General features: G+C 39.5%; 1 protein-coding gene across 6 annotated transcripts in view; it reads right to left on the minus strand.

Annotated features, from left to right (window-relative positions):
• The window catches only part of NTNG1 (netrin G1), a 357,837-nt gene that overhangs the window by 91,052 nt on the left and 240,033 nt on the right, over nucleotides 1–26,752 (minus strand). For all 6 annotated transcript variants that reach the window (XM_039460945.2, XM_003933377.4, XM_010343970.3 and 3 more), the window contains exon 4: nucleotides 4,535–4,707. In XM_039460945.2, coding sequence (XP_039316879.1) covers nucleotides 4,535–4,707 — 173 coding nt within the window. The remainder of the gene's footprint in view (nucleotides 1–4,534; nucleotides 4,708–26,752) is intronic.

Raw genomic sequence — 26,752 nt, forward strand, 5'->3', positions numbered from 1 at the left:
AAAACCACAAGAATAGGCTAGAATGTCAGGGAAAAAAGTTGCAGACTGAGAACAGACAGGGTTGGGGAACATGGAGATTTAAAAGGCTAATAGAAGGGGTGTCTTTGAAGGCAGAAAAATAACAGAGACGTAGGAAGAGGGCAGGTGTAGAGAAAACTGACTTGTTCAAACAGGTATTTAAATGGAGCCTAAATCCCACTGGAGAACAGAGAAAGTCACTCAAATTTAACTTGATCAGCAATACAGTGCAATGTACAGTCCTCAGACTCATGAGCTACCTGGATTCAAACCCTCCCTTTCACTCTAGCTGTGTAAACCTTAAAAAGATACTTTTCCTCTGAAATCACAATATTCCATGCATTTAAAATTAAAATGTTGGTCTTTTTCCAGTAAGACTATTTTGAGTTTAGAATGGACTAATGTATACAAAGCACTTAGGAAATTGTATAAAGACACATACATGTGTACATCTGGGAAAATATAAATTGGTCAATGCAAACTTGATACCAGAGAAAATAACAGAACAATCAACAAATTACTTTCCATCACTCAGAGGAGCCCTAGATATTGTGTAACAATTCAAGTTAGATTTATGAACAAATAATGTCAAAGTTAGACCAATTTCACTTTCTTTCTTTGAAGAATATTAGACTTTGGGGGTAAGAGAAAAGTAAAAGATTGAATAGAGCGGAACTAGCTCAGTTTTCTATCTCCATGACATTTCTATGGCTAGGCTGCAAGAAACTGTTCAGCCCAGCATGTCTCCATTGGAGTGTTAGAAAGTTACTGAGTTGTTCCATGAAGCAAATAAGTTTGGGTAACATTGGGTAAATAGGTTACTTTATTGTAGAATTTCGCAAATGTTTCTATTATAGTAATGTAATATAAATAGCTAAGTGTCAGTATAGTGCACAGCCATAGAGTGCTTTTATGGATCACAGAACACAGTCAGAGAAGGAGAGGGGTAGGTATGGTATTATCTTTGCTGAAGTTATGGTTCCTACATAGTGAATATTAAGTTTTCAGCATCTATATGTAGTAAAATATCATGCGTTATTCCATACGTGTCAGAATTTAAAGAGTTATTTAATACTTTTTTTCATGAGCTGGACAATTGGGAATCAGGAGAATCACAATTAAGCAAAAGTTAGACAGAATTGCTATTACTTGGATGACAGAAATAAAATTCAAAGGACATCCAAAATAGAATTATATCAAAAAAGAATGAAGATCAAAAAGGAGAAGAAACATGTCTTTTCTATAAAATAAGCTTTGTAGAAAAAAGAAAGAAAAAAATTTTGATATGTATGCTCATGGCTTTAAAAGTCCAAGAAAACACACTGGGTCTTGAATAAAAGCATGATGCATAAAAATACCACAAAAGTTATTCTGCCCCTGTCAAGTTTATTGTCACAAAAAGCATAGGGAAATGTGTGTCTCAGACTAGGGTGGCTATATTTTAGAGTGTTGGCCTTCTGCACACTTCTGCTTGGCTTTACATGTTTCATACAATAGTGGTCTTGAACTGCTCCAGAATATAGGACCTCCAAAGCCAAATGACTGCCAGCAAGATCCCATCTAGGGTACGCCTGAGTGGTGGGCTGCGTGTCTTGGGTGAGAATCTTGTCATTCCCTGATTTAATAAAGGCCTCCTAGTTATTTTGTTAAAACTTGTGAAGGTGAGCAGAAACTGATCATCCTATTTGAAAAGTATCCTGGTTGCTTGAGATTCTGCTAAATCTAGAGATTATCCAGGTTGAGTAGCATTTATAGGTCCCTGAAGAGTTGATTTTGAGGGACCAGAAGTTGTCACTTTTGTGTTCTTATGTTGAGCGATGATACATCCTACGTAGCCCTCATAGATAACTGATTTGAAATGTACCAACTAGAGTCATGTGAGAGTGTGTGTAACTGTATGCATATGTGTAAGAAAAAGCCAATATGAAGACAGAATCATAAAGCTACTGAAGGTCCTGTGCTTGGCTGGAAGTACCACACTAATGAAGTAAAGGACTTACAGGCAGGCAACCAGGTAAAGGACGTAAAAATATTATCACATAAGAGGTGGAGTTGATAATGGTTAACCTGGGGAAGAAATAAAGCCAGCGTTGATATACTTTTACTACTTATAAAGAAAAAAAAAGGGGGGTTGATAAGAAATAACTTTTATACCAGTTAAAACTGTCCAACAATGGACCAGACTGTCTTCTGAAAAAAATCGAAAAATAAATTATTCTTGGATGCATATTTTGTGACAGGTGTTAGGCTGAACACATTACATGTGTAAGCTTAGTCAACTGTCTAAAAATCCATGTGAGGTAATAAGTGTTATATTCTCATATTAGAGACGGGAACCAGTGTTGGAGAGGATAGCTTACTTTTTCAAGGTCACATAGCTAGTAAATGAAGAAACTGGGATTCCACCCTGGAATCTGCACTAAACTACTAAATTGCTTATGGAATTCCACCCTCAGATGCTTTAACGCACAGTCTGTGGTGTCAGAGATTTAGTCAGAGGGGTTATTCCCATTGCAAGACTTCTCCATTGCAGATAGTTTATAAAACTATTCAGCTAATTTCTGACATACTGATTTTTGGAATATTTAATTGAACCCCTTTGGACACTGAGTCCATCCATCACCTGCCTATTTGAACAGCAATGAGAAAAAAATGTCCAAAAAGTCTAGAGAAAGCCAGTAAACACTAAGGGACGGATGGACAATTGGATCTACAAGGAAAACTGAAAGAGGTTTCATTCCTTTGCCCAGAAAGTAACTTGGTGATTTTCAATATGCAAAGGATAAGGGGTATATAAGTCATTTTCATGATGAATATAACAAAAAATCAATTTCATTGAGAAAGTCCGGATGAAACAAGAAGGCTTTCCAGTGAAAGTGTCTTGAAATAAAAACTTCGAAGTACAGATGTGGGTAGAAGAACAGGGTCATGTTAGAATAGAAGCTGATGCCTTCCATAGCAGCCCTCCCCTGCTGCCTCACCAGTGGCCTTGGAAAGTTGACCTGCTCTGAGGACCACCCAGAATGCCAGGAAGTGTTTGTGAACTTCATTCTCTTCCAGCCTTTCCACTAAAGAAGGAGCAGACACTAAAAAGGAAAGCTGAGCCATTTTAGGAAAGCATTAAACTAAATTTGACAACTGTGTCCATAGAAGTGATTAGGTAGCCAGCCACAGGGTTTTGCAACAAATAACCTTGCAAGATCCCTTCCAAATTCATGAGTCTATGGCCCTCAACAACCAAGGAGAGGCCACAGAATCTCCATTAATAAAATCGCCTTGACGCATCATTTCTGCTCAACAGAGCTTTAATGTATTAATTTTAGGAGCAAGAAGTCAGTTTTTTTTTTTTTTTTCTGTAACACTGAAAGCAACTGAATACCCTTACAAAGAAGGATTTTTTGGTTAACTTTTGAAGAATTTCTTTCTGCTTCATAGAAATTTTATCATAATTTCATACCTCCATACTTCATGGCTTGTTACTTGGTCCATGACTCTTAGGTTTAACCTGATAAGGTCCTGGTTCCTGTGATATTAGTTCTTAGGTTTGGTTGCTCACAGCTGCTGCTTTGAAGTGCCTGATAACATTCTTACCCTTCTAAGAAACCAGTGGGTTTTCAAGTTCTCATTCTCTTGTGCTCACTGTGCTACTGCTTCTATTAGTTCTCACTGAATGGGGACATTCTAATCTCCCCCTTTTCACTACTGTTTAAAGAGGGCAAACCTTGGGCTGTTGCAGGTAGGTAATTGGTCCATCCACGGAACTGGGCAAATTATTCAGGAAATAATCACATTTCTCTGTGAGCATGTCAGAGCCTGTTTTCCTGCGGGGAATCAGGATTTCAATGGGGGCACACACATGGTTTCTATAAACACAGATAATGCTTGCATGCTTTCACAAGCACATAAAAACCTTTTTTCTTAATGTGGTCCCCACAGGCCTACAGTCATGCTCTTTATCCAAAGGGAGCCTCTACACACAGGATCTGAAGCAGGTATGTTTCAATTCCTGGAGTTTGGAAACAGCACCAGGCAAAATTAGGGCCTAGCTAAAATTGTAGAGGGAAATATCTTCTGGACAAAGCATCTCTCAGGATACCCAGTATGGGAAGTAGGGCTGTAAACATTCAAATAATTTCTGTAAATTGTTTATGGCTAAAATTAAATTAGGGTTGAGACTTTTCAAGGCCTTTAATATTTTAATTGAAAATTAATTTCGGGGAGGAAAAATAATCACCTCCTGTCTCATCCACTTAGAAAAAATTTCCTTCTGTGATGTCAAGTATAATTTCCCAACACATGTGATGTGAATGTCAGATGACTAAATTTTACAGATGATCAGAGTGCTAAAAGATGTCTACAAGAGGTAAGACCGGGACTAAAACTTTAGCAGCACTTTAAAGAAGAATGAGACAACTTAACAGTTAAGAGGAGTAACATCACAATTGTAAGCAAAATTGAGAGGAAGCCATCACCTCATTGTGCACAGAATATGCTGTTACCAAGAAAAGTTACTCACAGGTATTTGCAGTGCCTTTGGGGATGGGGAGATAGGAGCCTGGACTCCAAGGTCGGCCCTGATAATTCTTCTTGCATTTCCCACAGTCTGGGCCCGTAGTGTTGTGCTCACATTCACATGTCAGTTTGCTGTTGTCATACACACACACAGTGGCATGAAGATTGCACTTGCACCTGCGCAGAGGAGAGACAAAGAGTTCATTGTCAGATGAGTTGGTCTTGGTGACCACAGAGGCTTCCCTGATCAGTCTGCCAGGGTTGTGCCTTTCAAACTGTACAGTGCTTTAGTGCTACACAGAGGCATTTAGTAAGAGACAGATTTGCAGGCCCAGCCCTCAGAATCTTCCCAAAGAGAGCCGTTTGCAGAGGGCAGATTTGCTATGATGCCGCCTGTCCTCACACCTCACTTTGAGAAAGCCGAATAGCGATCAGGTCAGCGGAGGCCTGAAGCTTTCCTAATATAACTGGCTCCAGAGTCAAGGGGGCCCTCAACAGATTCCAAAATACTGTCATTTAGGAAAAGGTCTTTTAGTGATATTAACAAATCTATGACAATTTCATCTCGGTTTCATTTGGGTTTAAAGAACAATGTTACCTTTTTTTTTAAAATCGTTGAGACAATTCTTATTTGCTTAAAAAGGAAGATAACCATTAAAATAATTTGCTATTCAGACTTATTCTTAGAAAACCAAGAAATTATAATCAAGTGTTCTCATTCTGCACTCTAAAATGACATTTCCTCAGATCAGAAGAAGTTTTCTACCATGGCCGCTAACAGACCTGAGGGGAGGTGTGACGGGAATCCTCAGACATCCCACTCAGAGCAAATCAGGGAATCACAAAGGGCTCTCAGAAACAGGCCAAATGACTGATAAAAGATGCTTAGAATCCTAAAGGAGAGGAAAAAAAAAAAAAAAAAAAAAAAACCCTTCATATGGCAGGGTTTTGAAGTCATTAGCTAAGTCCTGGCCTTTGCTGCCTATGAATAAAGCCATGATACATGAGAGGCAACAATGGAATACGCAATTTCCACAAAAATACATCCTAATGCCCGAAGTCTTTGACTATAAAATTGCAACAGCTAACTTGATATTTGTTGAGGCAGCAGGATATACACGGTATCACACCGAGCACGCACCATCTCCTCTGGAAAGGTAAAACCTACGTTGACAGAATGGCCACAACAGAGGTCAGAATAATATATGTGGGAAGAGACATTCCACACATAGGAGAGAACCTGGGTACCTGGGCTAGGGAGATAGGTCAGAGTCAGAACCTGAGAGAGAGAGAGAGAGAGTCAGACAGAGAGAGAGACAGAGTGCGTGTGTGTTTGTGTGTGTGAAAACAAACCTGGCCTCTTCCAGGAACTAGGACAAAAATGTAGAAACTCAAGTTTCATTAAGACAAAGACATATTACGGCATTTTACTTTTTTTGTCTTGGGCCAAATTACATGAACTGGGAAAGAGAACAGAATGTTCCTTCTTAGGTAGGAAAACAAAATTCCTTAACAACAATGTTGGTTTCTCTAATGGCTGCACAGCAATGGCCAAGTTTTTCTTTAGTGCATCCAGAATCTGGAACACTGACCCATACTTACGACAAGGAAAAAAAGGAATGGTTAAGACTATTACTGAAAGCAAGACGTAGTCCTAAAGCAACCACCATCTACTCACACCTGTCTGGAAAGACCACACTGCAGCTTCCTCAGGGGTCTATTACAATCTATCATACTTCTTGCTACAATCTGTTCTCTGTGTACTAACAAATTATAATAAGCTTGTTCAACTTAAACACATAAATGTCACCTTTGAAAATAATCATTTGTATATTCTTTAGAAAGGTAAGATAAAAAAGAATTCAGTTAAACAGTCGATGTTTAATTATGAGCTAGGTCCTATAACAGTCTCCCATATGCAGGGAATTACTTGTGCTAGGTTGCTTATTAAAGGATCTTTCTCCTTCCAACATTAACACCTTTATTTATGGGTATGTTTATATATATGGAGAATGTTTAAAACCTAAGTGATAGAAGCACCAGCTTATACTGATTTAGCACCATATCTAGTGTTAAAAATTCCAAATGAGGAAATTGAACAATGTGATCCCAAAGAATAATCTGGTTTCATGCGTGAAGACCAAGAATGCAAGGAGTAATTGTAAATTGGATTATATATCTTGTAACTGTTAATACTTTCATACTTGTAGTCACTCTGAGTTACAGGCAATTTCCATTCTAAAGACATTATATTAGCTGAGAAGCTATTCTTTGAATAATAAAAGGAGGTAAAAGAGAAGAGATGAATGTTTAGTCTTATTTTTTGCTCAGATTTCTTCCAATTAATAGCTCATTCTCAGCTGTCCAAGAGCTTATTAATCATTCAAGGCTCAACGCAATTCAAAACCTTTCTCTGAAATCCATCCTGACCACTGTACTTACCCTGAGCTCTATTCTTCTGATTTCTTTAAACGTGTCTGTGTGCTTGAATTGGTTGTTACTAAAGGCTCTTTGTACTTTTAAATTTTCTCACTCATTGCACAAGTCTCTCCCATCTTCAGGTGAGGACATACCTACTCTGCATTTGGTCATCTCCCCAGCCACCTCCTTAGTCCCCTCCCCTCCCTTCTTGAGTGTCCTATAGTTCCATCTCCTTTCTCCCATCTCCCACTCACTCAGTCTTTGCACATGGCCGCAGCCTCCCTTGCCAAATCACCCACGACTGCCCTGTTGAAAATCCAATGGATACATTTCCTTGCCTTTTTCGTTTTCTCAGGGGCATTGACTCTGGACCTCTCCCTTTCTCCTGACACTCTCCCCTCTGGTTACCCAAGCTCATTTTCAGAAACCTCTTCAGCCTGTTCACTATAGATGCTGTTCCTGGGTTCATGTGACATGCCTGCTTCCCCTTTGCCTGCCAGCATGAGTGGAAGCTTCCTGAGGTCCTCACTAGAAACTGAGCAGATGCAGGCATCATGCTTCTTATACACAGCCTACAGAACTGTGAGCCAAAACAAGCCTCTTTTCTTTATAAATTACCAAGTCTTGGGTATTCCTTTATAGCAATGCAAATGGACAAATGCACTCTTCCTTGAGTCTCTTTAAAATCCATACAGTTCTGGCAACAATCACTTCCTTAGCTGTGATTATCACCTTTGATCTGGTTTATTGTAACACCTTCTAAACAGAATTTTGTGCTCCAGGTACGCCCCTTTCTAACCCGATCTCAACACAATAGTCAAAATATTTTTTTACACAAATATATTTTGGGTCACTTCTGGAACAGAACTGTAAGACTTCCCATTATTTTCAGGATAGAGTCTAAACTCTGTAACATGGACTGCAAGTTCTTTTTGCAATTTATCTCTTGCCCCTTTCCCAGATTTATTTGTATCACTCCTAACTGTACACTTAGTTCTTCAAACTTTGCCTTCAGATACTCTTATAAGCTGTTTCTTCTGCCTACAGCATTCTACTCTCCTATTCCTACCTCTTTGATCTGGATAATTCTTCCCTTCAGATATTAACTTACATATGTCAGTGCCTGGCTCCTTTTTGGTATTCAAAAAATATCTGCTGATCAACTATCTGAATGTTTCTCTGGTCCACCAGGATGCCTTTTCTGTGTGCTCCTATGACATAAGGCAAGGCTAGCTGCATAATAAAGTCCATACTATCACTGCTATAGACTGGAAGCTGTATTTTAATTGCTTATTTTGTCATCCTCACTAGAGAAGTTTCTGGGAGGCAGCCATTGTGTCTGCTTTATTTATTGTAACATCCCTAGTGTGTGTTGCGGTGCTTAAAAAGCACATAATAAGTGCTTAAAAACTTAGATGATTAAAACAAATGATAATAAGTAAGCTTCCTGAAAGCAAGAATGTCTACACATGTTCTACTATGTCTAACTTGACACTGGTCTAATTAATGGAAAATTAATAGACATTGTACTAAATTAAACACTCCATGATGTGTGTTGAAAACTGTCACATGCCCTCATTGTTGGTTTTCAAAACTAGTATTACACTGGACAAAGGAGACTCTATAAAATTTGTGAGATATCATAAACACAGTTTAATTTCATTTAATCTCCAGGGGATTTATCTGATAACTGAAACCCAAAGCAAGACCATCTTAAAACAATGTCTGAAAGACCTAGGAAAAGAATACAGCTCAGGGGAGAGGGGAAAAAAGCATTTGCCTAGCAGATAGCATAATTATTCTGGAACGTGCTTCTTTTAGCTTCAATGTGTCATGCAGGGATGGCTACCCTGGTCCAGCTAAAGTTAGGGGAGAGGCATTGCTTGAACACTGGCTAAAACTGTAACTTCACATCTGGTGACCTAGCTCAGCTTTTGGGCTGTCTTTGCTAAGTCACTGTAACAATTGGTGTGCTGGGGCTGAACACTGCAAGTAGAGGCTGAGGCACAGGATGATGCCTGTACTTGGAGATGACTCCCTTTCATTTTCCACAGCTCAGTTTATTTCTCATCAGCTCCATTCTAATCAGATGCTAAAACCTGTTATTTAGAGACCTTGCCAGAGCGGCTCTTCCCCCAACTGGAAAAAAAAAAATGGATTTCACAGTGCTGGGAAATTGCTGTCAATTCCTGGTGTTGTAACCTCCGGCCTCATGATGGGTAGGGGGCAGACTTCTGTGACATCCCACTTATCTCTGACAGATTCATTATCCATTCCCATGGCCATCCAGCTCCCACATCTGCTGTCGCTTTAGACAGGGGAAGAAGTGGGAATGTGGAGAACTAAAACGCTCTGCTAGTAGTCACGTGTCTGATGTTCTGGAGAGCCAGGTCTCTTCACCGATTTTGTTTACACCCACGGAACTCATACCTAGACATTGCAGATAGAACAAATTGACCTGCATGTTCCTTGAAGATCTATTTGTGTGCAAGTGACAAATGGCAGACAATGCCAAAAAGGTCTCACTAAGACGGACTTAAAAAAAAAAAGGGAGCTCTAGTCTGTGATACAAACTTTACAAACACCAGTGTGTTCTCACTTTCAACCAGATCTGCACTTCCTGTATTTTAGTGACCAGCTGTCATGAGTCAATTTAATCTTGCTTATAAAAAGGCTCCAACATTTAGTTCTGTGCCACCTGCCACTAGGTATGAAAAACCTATACCGTCTGCCTCATTTTTTTTTTTTTATAACTTAATATATCTATTCTGGGAAGCATGTTATCCGCCAGAATTTCCTGTGAGCTAGAGGTCCATAGAGCCTATTACTAATGTTCCAAATGGAGGTACTGAGACAAAGAATGAAAAAACGTCCCTTTGTGAAGACAAACAGGAATGCAGGCCTGGCTTGCGAATCCTCCTATGGCGCAAAAGTAACCAAAACACTCAGAGTTTTGGTTGCTTTTGCGCCATAGGAGGATTCGCCATTAAGTGGATGAAATTTAGTTCCGGGCCCTTTCAGGGCTCTGAGGAGGACCCTAGCAATCTATGCACATGGTAATATGCTTTGGTATAATTTACTGAAGTAAGATATTTATTTTTATTAATGAGGGTTTTTCCTTAATGAGGCCCCTTGGGTCCCTGCACCCCACAAAGCAAGTAGGTTTTAGGCATTCCAAAACCTGGATTAGCTTCTGATTGTATCTCGTCCCTTAGATTAGCACTAGCTATACAAATGCTTTTAGAAAATGTGTTATCAGAAATATTGAAGCTTTGTAAATATCTTTTTAAAAGGAAATACATTATACAATGCCTCTCACATTCTTTTTCTGTCTCTGCAGCCACCTTGACTTTCTTTTTGTTTGTTTGTTTGTTTGTTTGTTTGAGATGGAGTTTTGCTCTTGTTACCCAGCCTGGAGTGCAGTGGCGCGATCTCGGCACACGGCAACCTCTGCCTCCTGGATTCGAGCAATTCTCCTGCCTCAGCCTCCCGAGTAGCTGGGATTACAGGCATGTGCCACCATGCCCAGCTAATTTTTTGTATTTTTAGTAGAGACGGGGTTTCACCATGTTGACCAGGATGGTCTCAATCTCTTGACCTCATGATCCGCCCGCTTCAGCCTCCCAAAGTGCTGGGATTATAGGCGTGAGCCACTGCACCTGGCCCACCTTGACTTTCTTTACATAGTCATATGAATTTCAAGTTCCCCCATTAACACATTACTTGAAATGGGAGATGTGGAGCAACATAACTCAGAGTTTATGAGCTGTGACACTGGGACATGGAATTAGACAGCCTGAGTTCAAATCCCTCCTTTGCCACTTACTTACTGTAAGGCCAGGACAAGTAACTTAACAAACACAAAACTAAACAGAGCTAACAATATCTGAATAATTATAAGCACCTGGCATTGTGCTAAATGCTTTTTGTATGTTTCACGTTATTCATACCCAGGTCACAATAGTCCCATGAGATCTGCACTAATGATTACAGATGATGCGTTTGAACATCGGGGTGTTCAGAATCCCAGCTGGTACAAGGTGGAGCAGGGATTTAGACCACGGGCAGCCTGCCTCCAGAACTTTGCTCTTACAACTGCAGAGGGCATTCACTCTTCCTGAGTATGGCTAAAATTCAGCTGCCTTTTCTGTCAACCACGGACAAGAAATGGAGGGGTTTCAAAGGACTCTTGTGAGGCTTGAACCAGATGATACACGTAAGCCCTTAAGATAGTATCCGTCAAAAAGTTCTTAACAAATGTTAGTTTCCATTATTATTTCTACAGTTACTCTCTCTACTACTATGGACATGGGCTGTCTGATTCGTTCTGTGAGCATTAATTCATGGCATATTCAATGGACAGCATCATGAGAGGTTGCAAAGGGATTAAAAAGAAGGCAACATATAGTCCTAATTCCCAAGAACATAGAATCTGTTGAGTAGAGAAGATGAAACAGAATAACTACAGACCATAAACAGAGTAGTACTCTCTGTATCTAATCATGACAATATAACAAGGTAGCGTAGGGGTGCTTAGTTGTCTCTCCAGTGATGATGATGCCTTTGCACCCAACAGTCAGAGGGAGACAGCCTCGACCACTGAAGGCAGGTGGAAAAAAGAGGGCCATCAATGACCAAGGCCCTTCATATACCTGGAACTGTAATAGGTGCTTTATGTACATTATTTCACCTCATCCTCATTACCACTCTAAGAATGAGGTATAATTACCTGTTAATTTCAGATGTGGAAAGTGTGACTGAGGGCAGTAAAGTAACTTGCTCAAAGAAACACGCCACTGGTAAGTGGCAGCCACGAGTCAAATCCAAAGGCTGGATCTTCCTAGGACATTACTCTGAGATCAGAACTAAGCAAACTGGTGCATACAACAATTAGACCCATGGTTCTAGACAGCAATGTTAACACTGTAATGCTGCTGATCAATGTGTGGTCCATGGACCAGCAGCTTCTGTATCACCAGAGCTATATCACTTGTTAGAAATCTCAAGCCTCCCCCGGCTTACTAAAGCAGAATTTGCAATGTTAACAAGATTTCATGTGACTTAGATGCACAGTAAGGTTTGAGAAACATTGTAGAGCTCACCAGTATGTCAGAGTTCTGATGAACAGGAAAACGAAAATATGGGTGAGGCTTATGCAAGCTCTCTCCCTTCTACCAGAATTTTGTTGGAAAATTTTTAGTCCGAACTAGATTAGCACTAAGGTTCTAGCTGGACTCACGAACTGGACTGATTATTTTGTTCAGAAATTCTGTCAAATCTACTGATTGGTGCATTCATACCATAATTGAACAATTTATATCAAAATGGTTTGTACTTATTGTTTAAAATAGCATTTATGTTCACAACATATTAGGAATGCTAACAACTGATTTATAAAATGGTAACTCAATTAGAAAATGGGGGAAGAATCTGAATAGATATTTCACTGAAGAAGTGTACAAATAGCAAATAAGCACATGAAAAAATGCTCAACATCATTTGTCATTAAGAGAGATGCAAATCAAAATGACAGTGAGATGCCAATTCACGCTAGGATGGCTGTAACAAAAGAAAAATGAATGATAATATATGCTGCCAGGATGTGGAGAAGCAGCAATCTCTATCAGAAGTATAAAATGTTTGTTTACACTGCCAAAGTGGTACAGCCACTTTGGAAAAGTGTCTGGCAGTTCCTCAGAAAGATAAAGTTACCATATGACCCAGAAATTCTACATCTAGGTATTTATCCAGAGAACTGAAAACCTGTCCACATAAACACTTACCATGTAAATGTTACAAGCAACGTTATTCATAGTAGTCAAAAAGTGAACACAACCCAATGTCCATCAACTGATTAACAGATAAACAAAATTCAGTATATCCATATAATGGAATATTATTCTGCCATAAAAAAGAATGAAGTACTGATGCATGCTACAGCATGAATTAAACTTGGAAACACTGTGCTATGTGAAGAATATCAGACACGAAAGGCCACATAATATATAATTTCTGCCTGGGAGTGGTGGCTTATGCCAGTAATCCCAGCACTTTGGGAGGCTGAGACAGGAGAATCGCTTGAACACAGGAGGCAGAGGCTGCAGTGAGCAGAGATCACGTCACTGAATTCCAGCCTAGGCAACAAGAGCGAAATTCTATCTCAAGAAAAAAAAAGCATATATATGTATACACACGCGCGCACGCACACACACACACGTGTGTGTATATATATACATACATATTACATATATAATATATATGTATATTATATATATGGTTTCCTTCATATGAAATGGCCCAGAATAGGCAAGTCTATGGAGACAGAAAGTAGATTAGTGGATGCCGGGAGACGAGGGAGGAGCACATGCGGAGTGAGTGTTCATGGATAGGGGCTTTCTTTTTGAGTAATAAAACTGTTCTGGAATTAAATAGTGGTGATGGCTGCATAACATTGAATATACTAAGAACGACTGAATTGTACATTTAAAAAAAAAACAAAATTCTTAAAAAATATGGCATTTATCCCAAATACAATAGAAAACAGTGATGAGTTTCAGCCCTGGAATCATGTATCCCTGCTGCAGCGGGAAGCTTAGGCGAGTTCCTGAAGTTCAATTTACTTCCTCTGTAAAATGAGAATAATAAGATATCTACCAAAGGGGTTTCTGGGAGCATTAAATGATAAGACACAATGAGGCCAAGATTGCTAATTGATGTATCATCTTCTTTCCCCCCCGACAACAGCACAGTTTTACCTGGGTACACCATCCCCAGTATAAAGACAACACTTCCCAACATCTTCCCTAGCTAGGTGTGGCCATATGACTATGTTCTGACTAATGGGATATTAGTAGGAGTGGTGTCTGTGACACTCATTCCTCAACTTCTCATTTATATCCTGGAATACACACACAGTGCCGAGCCATCTTGGACCACATGGACAGCGACCAGGGAGTAGGAGCGTCGGGGGTGAGGGGACTGAATCCCAGCCTTCAGACAACTTCTACTGTGGTTAGGGAACGTGTATCAAAGTGGGTATATAGAGCAGAGGCCACCATCCCAGCCATAGGGCACTGTCAACATGAGTCTGTCTTCACACAACTGATGCTGAGCACAGGGCCTGGTATATATAAATCACTTAATAAATATAAGCTATTATTATCATCATGTGTAGAATTAAGTACAATATTACAGCAAATGAAATGTCAAATATGCCTGGCCTGATCCTGATACCAGAGGAAAGAGAAGACTCCAGTGTGTTCAGCATTCTATGATTCTGTTCTTTATCAATAAAAACCCAGAGTTTGACAGTAGTTATCACTGGTAAGCAAAAATGTTTTTATAAGATGTATTTTTCCAAACTATGCAGTGACCAAAGTTTAATATGAAATAGATATCTTCTTATAAAGCAGCCACATGTCAATAGACCAACAAAGGGGACAACGATCACCTTGCACATGAATTCTTGCGTTCTAGGAGAAGCATACATGAAAGGCGGCCTCCCTGCAAATCTAGAAGCCAGGTTTTCTGTACAGTTCTTCAGCTCATTCTTTCACAAACCTAATGAGTGCCGAATATGGCTCCCTGCAAATCTAGAGGCCAGGTTGTCCATATAGTTCTTGAGCTCATTCTTTTACAAACCTAATATGGTTCCTGGTTGATGGGATTTTCTTGTCTTGAGCTCTGTTCTTGAGAAAATTGTCTTTGATAACTGACTGGTTATCAAAACCAACAGAGAAATTGTCTGCTATAGCATTTTCTCCGGGAGTGTTAAATAAAAACTGAGATTTTTGTCATTTCTTCATGGATATTGGGATCTTATGGCCATATGCATATGACCCTATATATATATCTATATATATCTATATATATATATATACACACACACACACATATATATAAACACACACACATACATATATATACATATACATATATACACACATACATAGATACACATATATATACACAAATATATAAATATATAAATATACATATTATATATTACATGTAAATTATATAAATATTATATATAAATATATGTGTATATATGTATGTGTATATATATTTATGTGTATATATAAAATATATAAATTATATATATTTTTATATACACATATAAATATATATATAAATCATGTATATATAAAATGTATAAATATGTGTGTGTATGTGTGTGTGTATATATATATTATATATATATAATATGTGTGTATGTATATATATTATACACACACACACGCACACACACACACACACACACACACACACACATATGTCTATAGCAATTGGCTTGCCCCAAAAGTTGATAGAACAAGAACCAGAAAGTCTTCTTGCACACTTAGGTAATAAATGAGTTAGACATCTTGGCATTTGGAAAAATGATCTAAAAGTTCCATTTGAACCTTACTGGAGACCCTACACTTGAGTATAGTGAAGCATCAGATGACATGATTCAGTAAACTGCTAGTTCTTTTAGATAATAGTAAAAGTTGCCCTGTTCTATTTCCAAGCTTGCAAGGGAGGCTACAGGACCATGGCTATAAAATGAAAATAGGAGCTTCTAAGTTTGAGATCAGGCCCTGTCCAAGATTGGTGCAGGAATATGATGGGCTCTGTGACCACTTGCTAAACTCACGCGGAATCTGCTTAGATAAGGAGTGCTGAAGGATGAAAGACATAACAAGATGCTACTGCGATCGAGATCACAACCGTTCTCCACACATTCGATCTATCTGAAGACGGGCAGGCAAAGGGCTCGTTAAATTAAAACTAAGTCCACCCAAGGCCAATATGCAATTAACAGATAAAACTAGATGCTTAATATATGCACAGACACGGTAAAATTTTATATTCTATGTTCTTTTGGGGGAAACGGAAAATTTAGGAATGGAAGTCCCAGGAATACAAATAAACAAAGTTTAAGTAACCAGAGTCTGTAAGAGGAATAGGGCAACACAGTGTTAAGAGCTTGGATTCTGGTGACAAAAGTGGATGAGTTCAATTCCTGACTCTCTCATTAACCTGTTGGGTGCCTCCGACTCTCAGTTTCCTTCCATGTAACCCATGACTATTATTATTAGCTATGATGTAGGACTGCTATGAAGATAGATAAAATAGTCCTAGAGCTTATAAAGATTTTTGATATAATCAAGCATATTTTCACACATATTCATCCATTCTGTGGTTTATTGTAACCAACTGCTCTATTAGATCTTCCTCTGTTCTCTTTATAGAACCACATCAGTGAAATGTTTCTTTCACTTAGGTTTTTATTGCCAATTTGATGTGAACTAAACCATGATAATTTCTTATACCCTTCCTTGGATCAATATAATTTTTTCTAGGAAAAACTGTGAGAAAAGAAAAATAGAGCAGGAATAAACCTAATGCTCTCCTGGGTTCCACAAAGCCATAGAGTTCAGGCAGGCTCTGGTTAGAGAGCTGTGTGCCATCCTGCTCCACAGCCCTCCTCTATCAGGCTAGATGGTATCTCTTAAATATGCATATTTATCCACTTTAAAAAGGTATTATTTCATCAAATGTTTATATTACACTCTGATTAGAAATGGATCAGGCTGAGTAAATAGCTCTATCCCCAGGAATTTTTAAAAATCAAACCTGTGCAAAAGAATACACTTTAAAATTTGGCTCTAAAATGTGACATTGATCTATGTTAAATTATTTTAAATTTCACTTTTCATGAAACCATTTGTACACAGTTCATGCAGACCCCACTTCGGAATATCTAACCATACAGAGATTCATGCATTGACTGTAATATAAATATAAAACATAACATAAATATAACACAATATATATAAATATATAAATAATATAAATTATGACAGTGTCAAGAAATCCGGTAGTCACTATCTAGTTATTTTGTTCCTGGCCGTATCCTATCTCTTGTAACATTTCAGACGTTATTGCTGAAATGTATATTTATCCACTTTAAAAAGGTATTATTTCATCAAATGTTTATATTACACTCTGATTAGAAATGGATCAGGCTGAGTAAATAGCTCTATCATCAGGAATTTTTAAAAATCAAACCTGTGTAAAAGAATACCACAGCAACTTTATTCCATACTCTAAGTTTTTACTACAAAATTTGAGAGGAAATTGAATTAGTTTCTCATGGGTAGTATGGAAAATTGGGGAAAATAGCTTTCTTCTAATTCTCCCTTTTCTGAGAAATAAAATAATTTCCAATAGAAAAGAGTGTGCCTAGCAAAGCTTTTGTTTTTTCCTCTTATTTAGTGGCCTACTTTTGTTAACAAGCCTTGGAAAAGTTGAAGTTTTAGCGACCCCAAACAAAACAAAACAAAAAATACACAAAAAGAGAGAGGAAAACAGAAAACAAAACCAAAACCCAAACTCCACAGCTACCGACGGAGTCTGATCTTGTCATGACCAATGACCCAAACTGTGCGACTTAAGATGAGAAACAAAGGCTCTAAGGCAAAGACACAAGAACCCTGAAAACGGAAATGAAGAACAGCAATAACGTCTGAAATGTTACAAGAGATAGGACATGGCCAGGAACAAAATAACTAGATAGTGACTACTGGATTTCTTGACACTGTCATAATTTATATTATTTATATATTTATATATATCGTGTTATATTTATGTTATGTTTTATATTTATGTTACAGTCAATGCATGCAATCTTTGTATGGTTAGATATTCCAAAGTGGGGTCTGCACGAACTGTGTACAAATGGTTTCATGAAAAGTGAAATTTAAAATAATTTAACATAGATCAATGTCACATTTTAGAGCCAAATGATAAACGATCAAGAGACCTGGGTTCAATCAACAACTAGCTGATTCACTAGGTGGGCTGGGCTGGCTTTCTGAGGCTAATTTCTTTGAAATGTAAAAGACTTGGTCTATGTTGAAAAATGTCTCACATTAGCTGCTGGACTGTCCTCCCTCTGGCAATATCTAAATTGCAGTGAGGTTGCATGCTGTAGCTTTTCACTCCCCAATACCATCTTCCTTCTTTGATAAGAACCCTTTGGTACCACTCTTCCTCATTCTCAGGCTAAGTAATCCCCAACTTCCAGCTACCCGGGAGAACAGAGAAGTCAGGTTCAGTCCATCGATCCATTCTATCTTCCTGGCACAATGGTTGGTTCAAGGATGGAACTGGGCCTAATCCCTGTGAAAATTGGCCCTGGGGCCTTTGCTGAGATCATGGGAGAGAGAAGTCCTTTTAATTACAATACTGCTAACCTGATAGAAGGTAAACTTGGAACTGCTCATCATTTTGGCCATGACATGGAGAATCCTGGCCAAGGTGAAGGAGAGAAAAACCAAGAGCCAGGCTCACTGTTCTGGCTGATGACTTTGTGTAGCCCATGCTTCAGCCTGTCTGAATCTAGCTGTGTTCTGTATTCCTAGTCATGTAAGCCAAAATAGTCTCTATTTGGTTTAAACTGGTTTGGATTATTTTTCTACCACTTGCAACCCAAAAATGCTGACTAATACACCTGTCTACAGCACAGAGTACATCACGCTACTTCTCCACCTCCCAACCTGAATGAGCTAGACTGGACACATAACAACAGACTGACCAGCAATCTGCAATTTATGGCCTGGCCTGAAAACATGGGCTGGATTAACCAGATTTTTCTGCCTGGGATTTAGCTTTGGGAAATGGAGAAACGATATCACTAGGCGGCAGGCGTTAGAATATGCTAGATAATTTCAGAACCATTCTGGTTCTAATCTTATGCAATGCTAATGAAAAAAATTAGTTAAATAAAGTGATTAATTAAAGAGAAAGGTGCTATACTTTGGAGTTAGAGAAAACTGGATTTGACTCTACCATTAATCACTTTTAAACTGTTTAACCTTACGCTAGTGGCTTTGCTTCTGTAAGTGTAACTCCTCATCTATAAAACAGAGATGACAATAAGCTCTTCACTTGGCTTTATTGTGACTTTTGAATGACATCACATGGCAAGTGCCACCATGTGGCACCTCACGAACAGGTACCCGATACGTTCTAGTTCCTACCTGATGTCATAATCAATCATTTACAAAACAGTTGTTCAACACTCACAATATATAGGACCCTGTGGTTAAGTTTTCACCATTTCTAAGCATTGAACCATTAATGAATGAGTTAACACTAAACCAAACCTTCAAAAAAACAAAACTGAGTGGCATCTACAGATAAAAGGGACTTCTAGTTTCAAATCATACGCCAGAATCATCATGTTTTCTCATTTTTGTTTTATATTTAACAGAAGGATGAGAGTAAACCTTGGTGTACTATGAGGCACTGTCGTGGTGTGGAGGAAAGGAACCAGGACTGTGAGCTTCATGAGGGCAAGGAACCTGCAGGAGATGGCCAGGGGATGGCCAGGGGACAAGCGGAGCTGCATCCCCAGGTCCTGAACAGGGACTTCCATCGTGCCTGGTATGCAGTAACTCTTAATAAACACTTGTTGCAAAAATCACCTAATTCTATTGCCTCACTGTGAAAATATGAAAACCCGGATCAAAGAAATAATAAGAACAATAGTAAATTAGCTAGCATGATTGAACTTACTTTGTGTTTAGACATGCCTTCATAAGAGTACATTTTCCTAATGGTGTAAGGTTGTTTTATTTCATCTATACAGCAACTTTATGAGGGAGATACAAGAAAGTATCACTATCCCTATTTTACAGGTAAAGAAAAAACTAATCCCTAGGGAGTATGTGTGTAACAGAATATAAAGCCAACCTTGTTTTAAAGTGCTAACATAATGATTTAGCTCTTCCCCACAAACCTCCGTCTACCATGTCCCCAAGTCCCATTAGCAATACTTTAAACAAAGTAAGGCAACTTTTATTTTTTAAGTATTTGAAAATGGAGATAACGTTGCCTTGCTTTATTTGCCAAGATCTTCTGCTGTGGATTTTAACAGGTTATCAAAGTCATTTCATTGGAGAAAAAAAAAAAAAAAAAAAAAAAGAGAGAGAGAGAGAGATTAGGGTTTTGTGCATGAAAAAATAAAAAGTGTGTAGCATCATTGCCCTTCAGATTTTCTTGTGGCCTTCCCTGAAGGTCACCGTAGATAGTTCCCCGATAGCCAGCTTCATAGACTCTTGCCTTTTGTTTTAACATTCTTGGTGCTTGGCCAGCCAAGCTGAACAAGCTGGAGGTGACTAAGCAGACCTCAGAGACAGATGTTTGAGGATAAATACTCCAGATCCCTCCCCCGCCCCCGCCGCAGAAAGACAGTTCCAAGAATAGCACCTTTATGGACTTCCTTTCCTTCTCTGTTTACTCCCCTTCCCCCCACAATGCTTTCTAAAATTATGTCCCAAATAGACTATTTGCACCCAAATCCTTCTCTCGGGGGTCTCATAACCAGGACGACAGAAGAACAGAAGCCAGAGAAGAGTTAGTAGACTGCAAGAGGGAACCACGAAGCTACTATTCCGCTGTCCAGGAGAAGTTAGCTTAGGGACCTCAGCAATCAACCACCAGCCTTCCCCGGAGGAAGGTGCTCCCGACACCCATGCTGATCCTTCAGTCAGCATGCTGGAGGAGGTTTTGTTCTTTATGTAGCAAGTCTTCACTGATGACTGCCACACCATGGGGTTTCGGAATCCCTCCTTGGGTGTTGGGAATGGAATCCTGTGCCTCTGGCAGCTAACTAATCAAGTCTGAGAATTTTTCAGAAATGGGTCAGGAGATCGTAAAACACCATCGTTATATATACAACCTGTCCAAGTGTATTAGAATCCAAACTCATATCCAGGTCTTCCGTCTCAAGTCCAAAATGCTCCAGTTTGAATTCCACTTGCTTTACCAATTGCTACCAGGTTGCTTAACTTTTACGAATCCTAATTTCCTCATCCGTAAAAGTGGATTTTAACAGTACCTATCTTTCTAGGTTATTAAGAAGAATAACAAATTATTATCTTTGAAGCATTTAAAAATAGTGCCTGACACATAGTGCTTGCTATCATCACCATCACCTTCATTATTCTTGTTAGTAGTTTGGTTGTGCAAAGGAGGGCTGATCAGGCACTAGAGAAAGCCAAGACCTCCAAATTCCTGACTTGCAGAGTTCTTTGTAGCAGGATTGCTAAATTATCACATGAAAGGTGTCTGGGTCTATGTGGCTGACAGCTTAGGATATGACCAATACCACTCTTATTTTTATCTCTCATGAATTGTGTAGTTTGGACACGATTTTAAACTTAGGTGCTAGAACCAAATATAAGGATGCTGTTGATGTCTGATCCTCAGAGAGTAAGGAGATAGCATCTGAAACTAAGGCAGAAGGAAGGTTTGGAAGTCTTATGGGATTTCAGGATTCCATAGAAATGAAGTGACCTGTGTTGTTAAAAAGAAAAACCACATGATGCTGACAATAACTACAACAATGCAGTTCCGGACCTTGAGGTTTCCTTTCATTTGAGGATCCCCCCTGAAGATCAGCCTTGCAACAAAAGCGAATGGAAATTGCCTCTCCTGCAGGACTGGAAATATCAAATGCAGAGTGTGTGGTAGCCTTTTAATCCACAGGGTAGCAAAGTAAAGGTCAATTACCTCACTTAGAGGAATGAAAGGCATGTAGTAAAAGTCAAATAGATATGCCATTAGATAATGTATTTCAAGCATGAAAATGAGGATTTTCTATTGCAGGGTTATATTTAATGCACTGGTAAACACAAGAGCTTTATGACAAAGAGTTAAGATACGAGGCTGACGGTGAATCTGCCCGACAGAGTGCCCTCTGTTTCATGTGTGGGGCTGTGCAGTCACCATTGATTGGTGTCAGGACCCTGCCAGGAAGCAGGCAGGCTGGCCCCAAAACCTGCCAGACTGAGCCAGGAGGAACAGGTGCTTCTAAGGGTGACTCTAGGGATCTAAGTCCATCAAGACGCTCTCAGCTATGCCAGACCAGCCTCTCCATCTGTAGTCTGTCCTGACCTGTGAACCTGTACCTTGGGCTTTTCTCTTTCCTCGACATTCTTCTCCTGAGCCTGACATTGGCTCCGTACCCAGCTCTGCCCTCCCTCGTTGGTGAGTCAGGTTTAACAAACTCATTTCCAGCTCCTTTGGCTGTGAATCTGTATTCCGAGGCTGTTCCTTCTCCCCATGTACCCTATATTTGAGTCTCTACTTTTAACCAAGATCAATGTGTCTCCATCCGGGTTTCTGCATTTTTGGATGATTTGAGTTGGAGTGAGTGACCCTGATTTTTACATTCTGGTCACTTATTTAGAAAGGGCTCTTTCCCTGCTTAAAGAAATCACCTGGCCAGGTCTCTCGATATATATTCTTCCCTGGCTATGCGGTCAGTCTTTCACCTCATCAGAAACATCCTCAAGGGTTATAGGCAATGTGCCGAGGCTGAGAGAAGGAGCGCTTCTGTTGCTGACCCAGGACATCCTTATGAATCTGGTGTTATTTCACTTGGGGAAGCACAGGGCTGGTTTAGACCTATTGTTTAATTTCTCTGAGCTTCAGTTTCTACACTACAAGCATGTAAAATAATTCAGCTTCTCATTTTTTTTTTATAAAAATAAGCACTTACATTAAATAGGGATATTTATTTGGTTAAAAAAAAATGTACTTTAATGTTAATCAAATCAATTGGCGGTTCTGCCAGAAACATCACCTGCGGATTACATCTGTGTGGCAATGTCTACCTTAGTTCTGAAAAATCACATTTTGGGTGAGCTTTTCCTTTATGCAGTATAATGCAAAGACCTATCCACTCTTGCTGGGAAAGCCCTGATCCTGTGAAATAACCCAGGTAGAGGGACTTCAGCTTGACATGATAAGCTTTCTGGTTAGTGATATAAGTTTGGTGCCTCATTTGCACATCCAAATCTCTGGGGAGATTCCCCAGTAAATCACAATTTATGCTGCACTTTATGATGACCCGTCCTTGATACATGCATCTCTTTGCCCAAGCATTTGCTCAGAGTGAGGGAACGTATTCTCTTCCCGGATCCACAAGGGGGCATAGTTTCAAGGGCAAGAATCTTTCCAGCGTCATGCCCCGCCTCTCCATCTGGGGATGAGAGGTCTTTGCTTACATTTTCAGTGCGTGGGAAGAATCAAAGATCAATCACTCCAGCGGAAGTTTAAAGGAGCTCCTTTCATAGGCCAGGGGGCTTGGAGGAAGAGGGAATTCCTCCCGGTTAAAAGTCCCTGTCCCCTACATAAGGGATTCCATATCTGGGTCCCCTTCCACAATCTTCGTGGAAGCTTTCTTTCTCATCTTTTTCTCTCTCCGTTTTCTCTTTCTCTGCCTAAATAACTCACTTTCTGCAAAAACTCTTTGGGGTCCAGTATTCGCTTGTGAGCGCACCGTGCCGGGACTGGTCCGCTCTCCCATTCTTGGGTGAGTGAGAGACCAAGAGCCTGGAGCCCACTGGGGAATGCGCTGAACCTCCCCAGCACCCCAGGTCCCTGAACCCAGCAAACAATAGGAAATAATACGAGTGCAGGGCACAAGGTGGAATGTGGTGCTCTGATCGCTTATCCTCTTGCTGGAGAAAATGCTGTGAAGAGACACCAGACTGAGTTGGTGCACACAACCTGGACTGAATTTTGCTGCCTTGAAGATAAAGTTATGGAGGACTAGACAGACTGAAATGTCCTGGTTAAATAGAGCCATTGTTTTCTCCTGGGCCAGAAGGTTTGGCTGCATTCTTTGGGTAGAAGTCATAATGTCCCTGAAAGAAATAGAATCTTCTCAGACAATGATCCCCAGGCAGGAAATTAGGTGGGCTTTGGAGGGATAAAGGAGGTCTTTCCTCTCTCTCTCTAGAGCCAGGTAGTGAGAAGCTTGGAGGTGTGGTGGTGGCTGAGATACTCTTCCCTTCCTGGCCACATCACGACTGCCTGATGCCTCCTGAGAGGTTCAACGTGAGGCCTTAAAACTAGTCACTTACTCTCAGTTTAGTATTCAGTGCTCCCCAAAGCTTCCATCGAGTGTTGTGAAATTCAACAACCTTGTTTTAAGAAAGCATGTGTCCAAAACTGGAGGAAGCAGGTATTTGACAAGCAGCTCAATGGGTCCCATGTAAGTCAAAAAGAGGCGTTCCGGGGACTCTGAAGCCACATACGTCAGGCTCAGGGCCCTTGAATCTCCCCTTTTGCAGACCTGCAACTCCCTGCTTTTCCTATCTTACTATTACTCTAAAGGAAGCTCTGCTCCTGAGCCAATGAATACACGGGCAGAGGCAGTGACCTTCATTTGAGAAGAGGCATTATTCAGATAGCTAGCAATGAACAGAGCGGTGAGTAGGGGAAGACGGGGCACTTCCACGTGCTGGGGCTGATGGTTGGGAAGCAGCAAAAGAAGACTGGAGGTTGGGACCAAGGAAGCCAGGAAATTACCCAATAAGGTTCACTCTAGATACCATGTCACCAATTAGGTTAAAAATCCCCAGGTCATACAAATTAAAAGTCAGAGTAAAGCATGTCAGAAACTCAATGAAAACAGAAACAAAAAATTCAGGGCCAATGTAAATTCCAAAGTTGAGAGATCCTGGGCAGAAGGTGACACAGCAGAGTGGGTAGGATATCGGCTCCTCACAGGGTTTCCTGACTGGGATCCTTTGCCCTTTTAACTAGATTCACAACATTGGACAATTTTCTTAATGTCTCTGCTTCTCCATCTATAAAATGGAAACACAATAGCAATATTATTATATGTTTTGATGATTAAATAAGTTAATAAAGTGCTTCCAAGAGCTCCTTACACAATATAAACACTGACTAAATTTGGGAAATTACTATCATTACTGTTATTGTTTTCTAGGCAGAGATGAGCTAGAAGCAACTGATTAATAATTAAATGTCCTGACTAGGCCATTTAATTTACTGTCTGTCTTCCTCTCTTCAAAATGAGGAAGAGGTAAACAGAATGAAGAAAGAGATTAGGCACATGAACCTGAAGCATAGGAAAAACAGTTAAAAGAACAAAAATGTGAATACCAACAAGACTACGATTTTGAGCTGGTCTGATGTCTGCCATGGTGAACTTCATATTAACTTCCTCTTGGAGTAGCTAAAAATCCTGCTTGTTATCCATTATCAGTCAAATGATCAATCTATGACCTGAAGGTGGAGGCACTAAAGTGGGTTTCATTGTGGGGTGTAATCCCTTTCTGATTCAGAATCAAAAGGTAAGTCAGCATTTTTGACTAAAAAATAATAATATATAACTTTCATATCCAATAAGGGCACTTTAGCCAATAAATCTGTCATTTACAAATGGCTGGTCAGTAGTACCCTGTAGATCATGTCAGTAATCACTTGAAAAAAAAGTTAAGAAGAACGATTCCAGAAGAACTTCCACTTACAGCTGAGTTGGAGTGACCAGACCCGTATTTACCCTCCTGCTTGAAACAACAGCCACAACAAGCCAAAACAAAATATGTGAAATGGTTTTAAGACACCAGTTAAGGAGGGACAATTGCCTCTGAGAGACGGGAAACAAATGAAGTGAATCCAATGCCTGCCTTAGCTTGCTGCCTTGAGAAAGTTTTATGGCCATAGTGTAGAGACGAGGAATGGAGGCTGAGCTACTGGACTCCCTGAGCAGAGGAGTGAGGGTGAGTCCATGGGACTGAGCTTGCTAGAATCAAGGCTAAGTGCTGACGAGAACAGAAGTGCACAAAGAACACTGAAGATCTGTACGTGGTCCCCCTGAATTATACAGCAGACTACTGGTCAGTGTATGTGTTTGAAGAAACTACATGAAACCAGGGGAGAAAACTCCGAAAGGATTACAGAAAAGCACCCGGTATTCACACAAGGCTACGAATAGTACCAGTTCTCACTAGCCATGCTAGAAAAACTCTTAATTCACAGGGCATTGAGTACATACCCCGGAAAGTCTTGCTTCAATAATGAGGAATAATTTACCCTAGACTACTGTGAACAAGTAAGTAAAGCAAGACCCAAAAGGACTCACAGTTTACAAATGACTTAATAAATCACAGAAAAAAACCTCAAGAGTCTTCATAAAAATACAAAAAGGCTCAACACTCAACCAGGTAAAATTCACAATACCATGGAAAGGAGCAGAAAAATGACAGAAATAATCAACTGGAACCAGCTCAAAACTGACACATATTAGCAGACGGGACATTAAAACAGTTATATACAGTTATTATAATTGTATATATGTTCAAACATTAACTAAAGTAATAGATATAGATATATTTATAAAAGATCCAAATTGAACTTCTAGAGACAAAAAGTACAATTCTATAATGAAAGATACACTGAATGAAATTAAAAGAAATGATTAGTGAAGCGAAAGACACAATAGAAATGGTTTAAAATGAAACATAGAGAAGATAATAAAAAGAATTTAAAAAATGCAAAAAGCTTCAGTGAACTGCATGACAATGTGAAGTGACCTAAGACACGTGTAATTGGAATAGCTGAAGAAGAAGAGAAAGGTGGGTGGGTAGAATAAACATTTGAATAAATAATTACTAACGTGTTTCAAATTTTACCAAATCCAAGGAGTGTGATGAACCTCAAGGATAAAATAAAATGAATGAAATTACCCCAAGCACTTCATAAACAAACATGCCCCAAACCAGCAATACATACTATCTTAAAAGCAACAGAAGAATAAAGGACATGTTACACACAGATTTCTTTTTGGAAATAATCCGAGTGAGAAGACAGTAGAGAAAAATCTCTCAAGAAAACATGTCAATCTAGGACTCAAAATATCTTTCAAAATAGAAGGCGATGGCTGAGTGTAGAGGCTCATGCCTGTAGTCCCAATACTCTGAGAGGCTGA

The sequence above is a fragment of the Saimiri boliviensis genome, chromosome 11, assembly GCF_048565385.1.
Source record: "Saimiri boliviensis isolate mSaiBol1 chromosome 11, mSaiBol1.pri, whole genome shotgun sequence".
Taxonomy (NCBI): Eukaryota; Metazoa; Chordata; class Mammalia; order Primates; family Cebidae; genus Saimiri; species Saimiri boliviensis.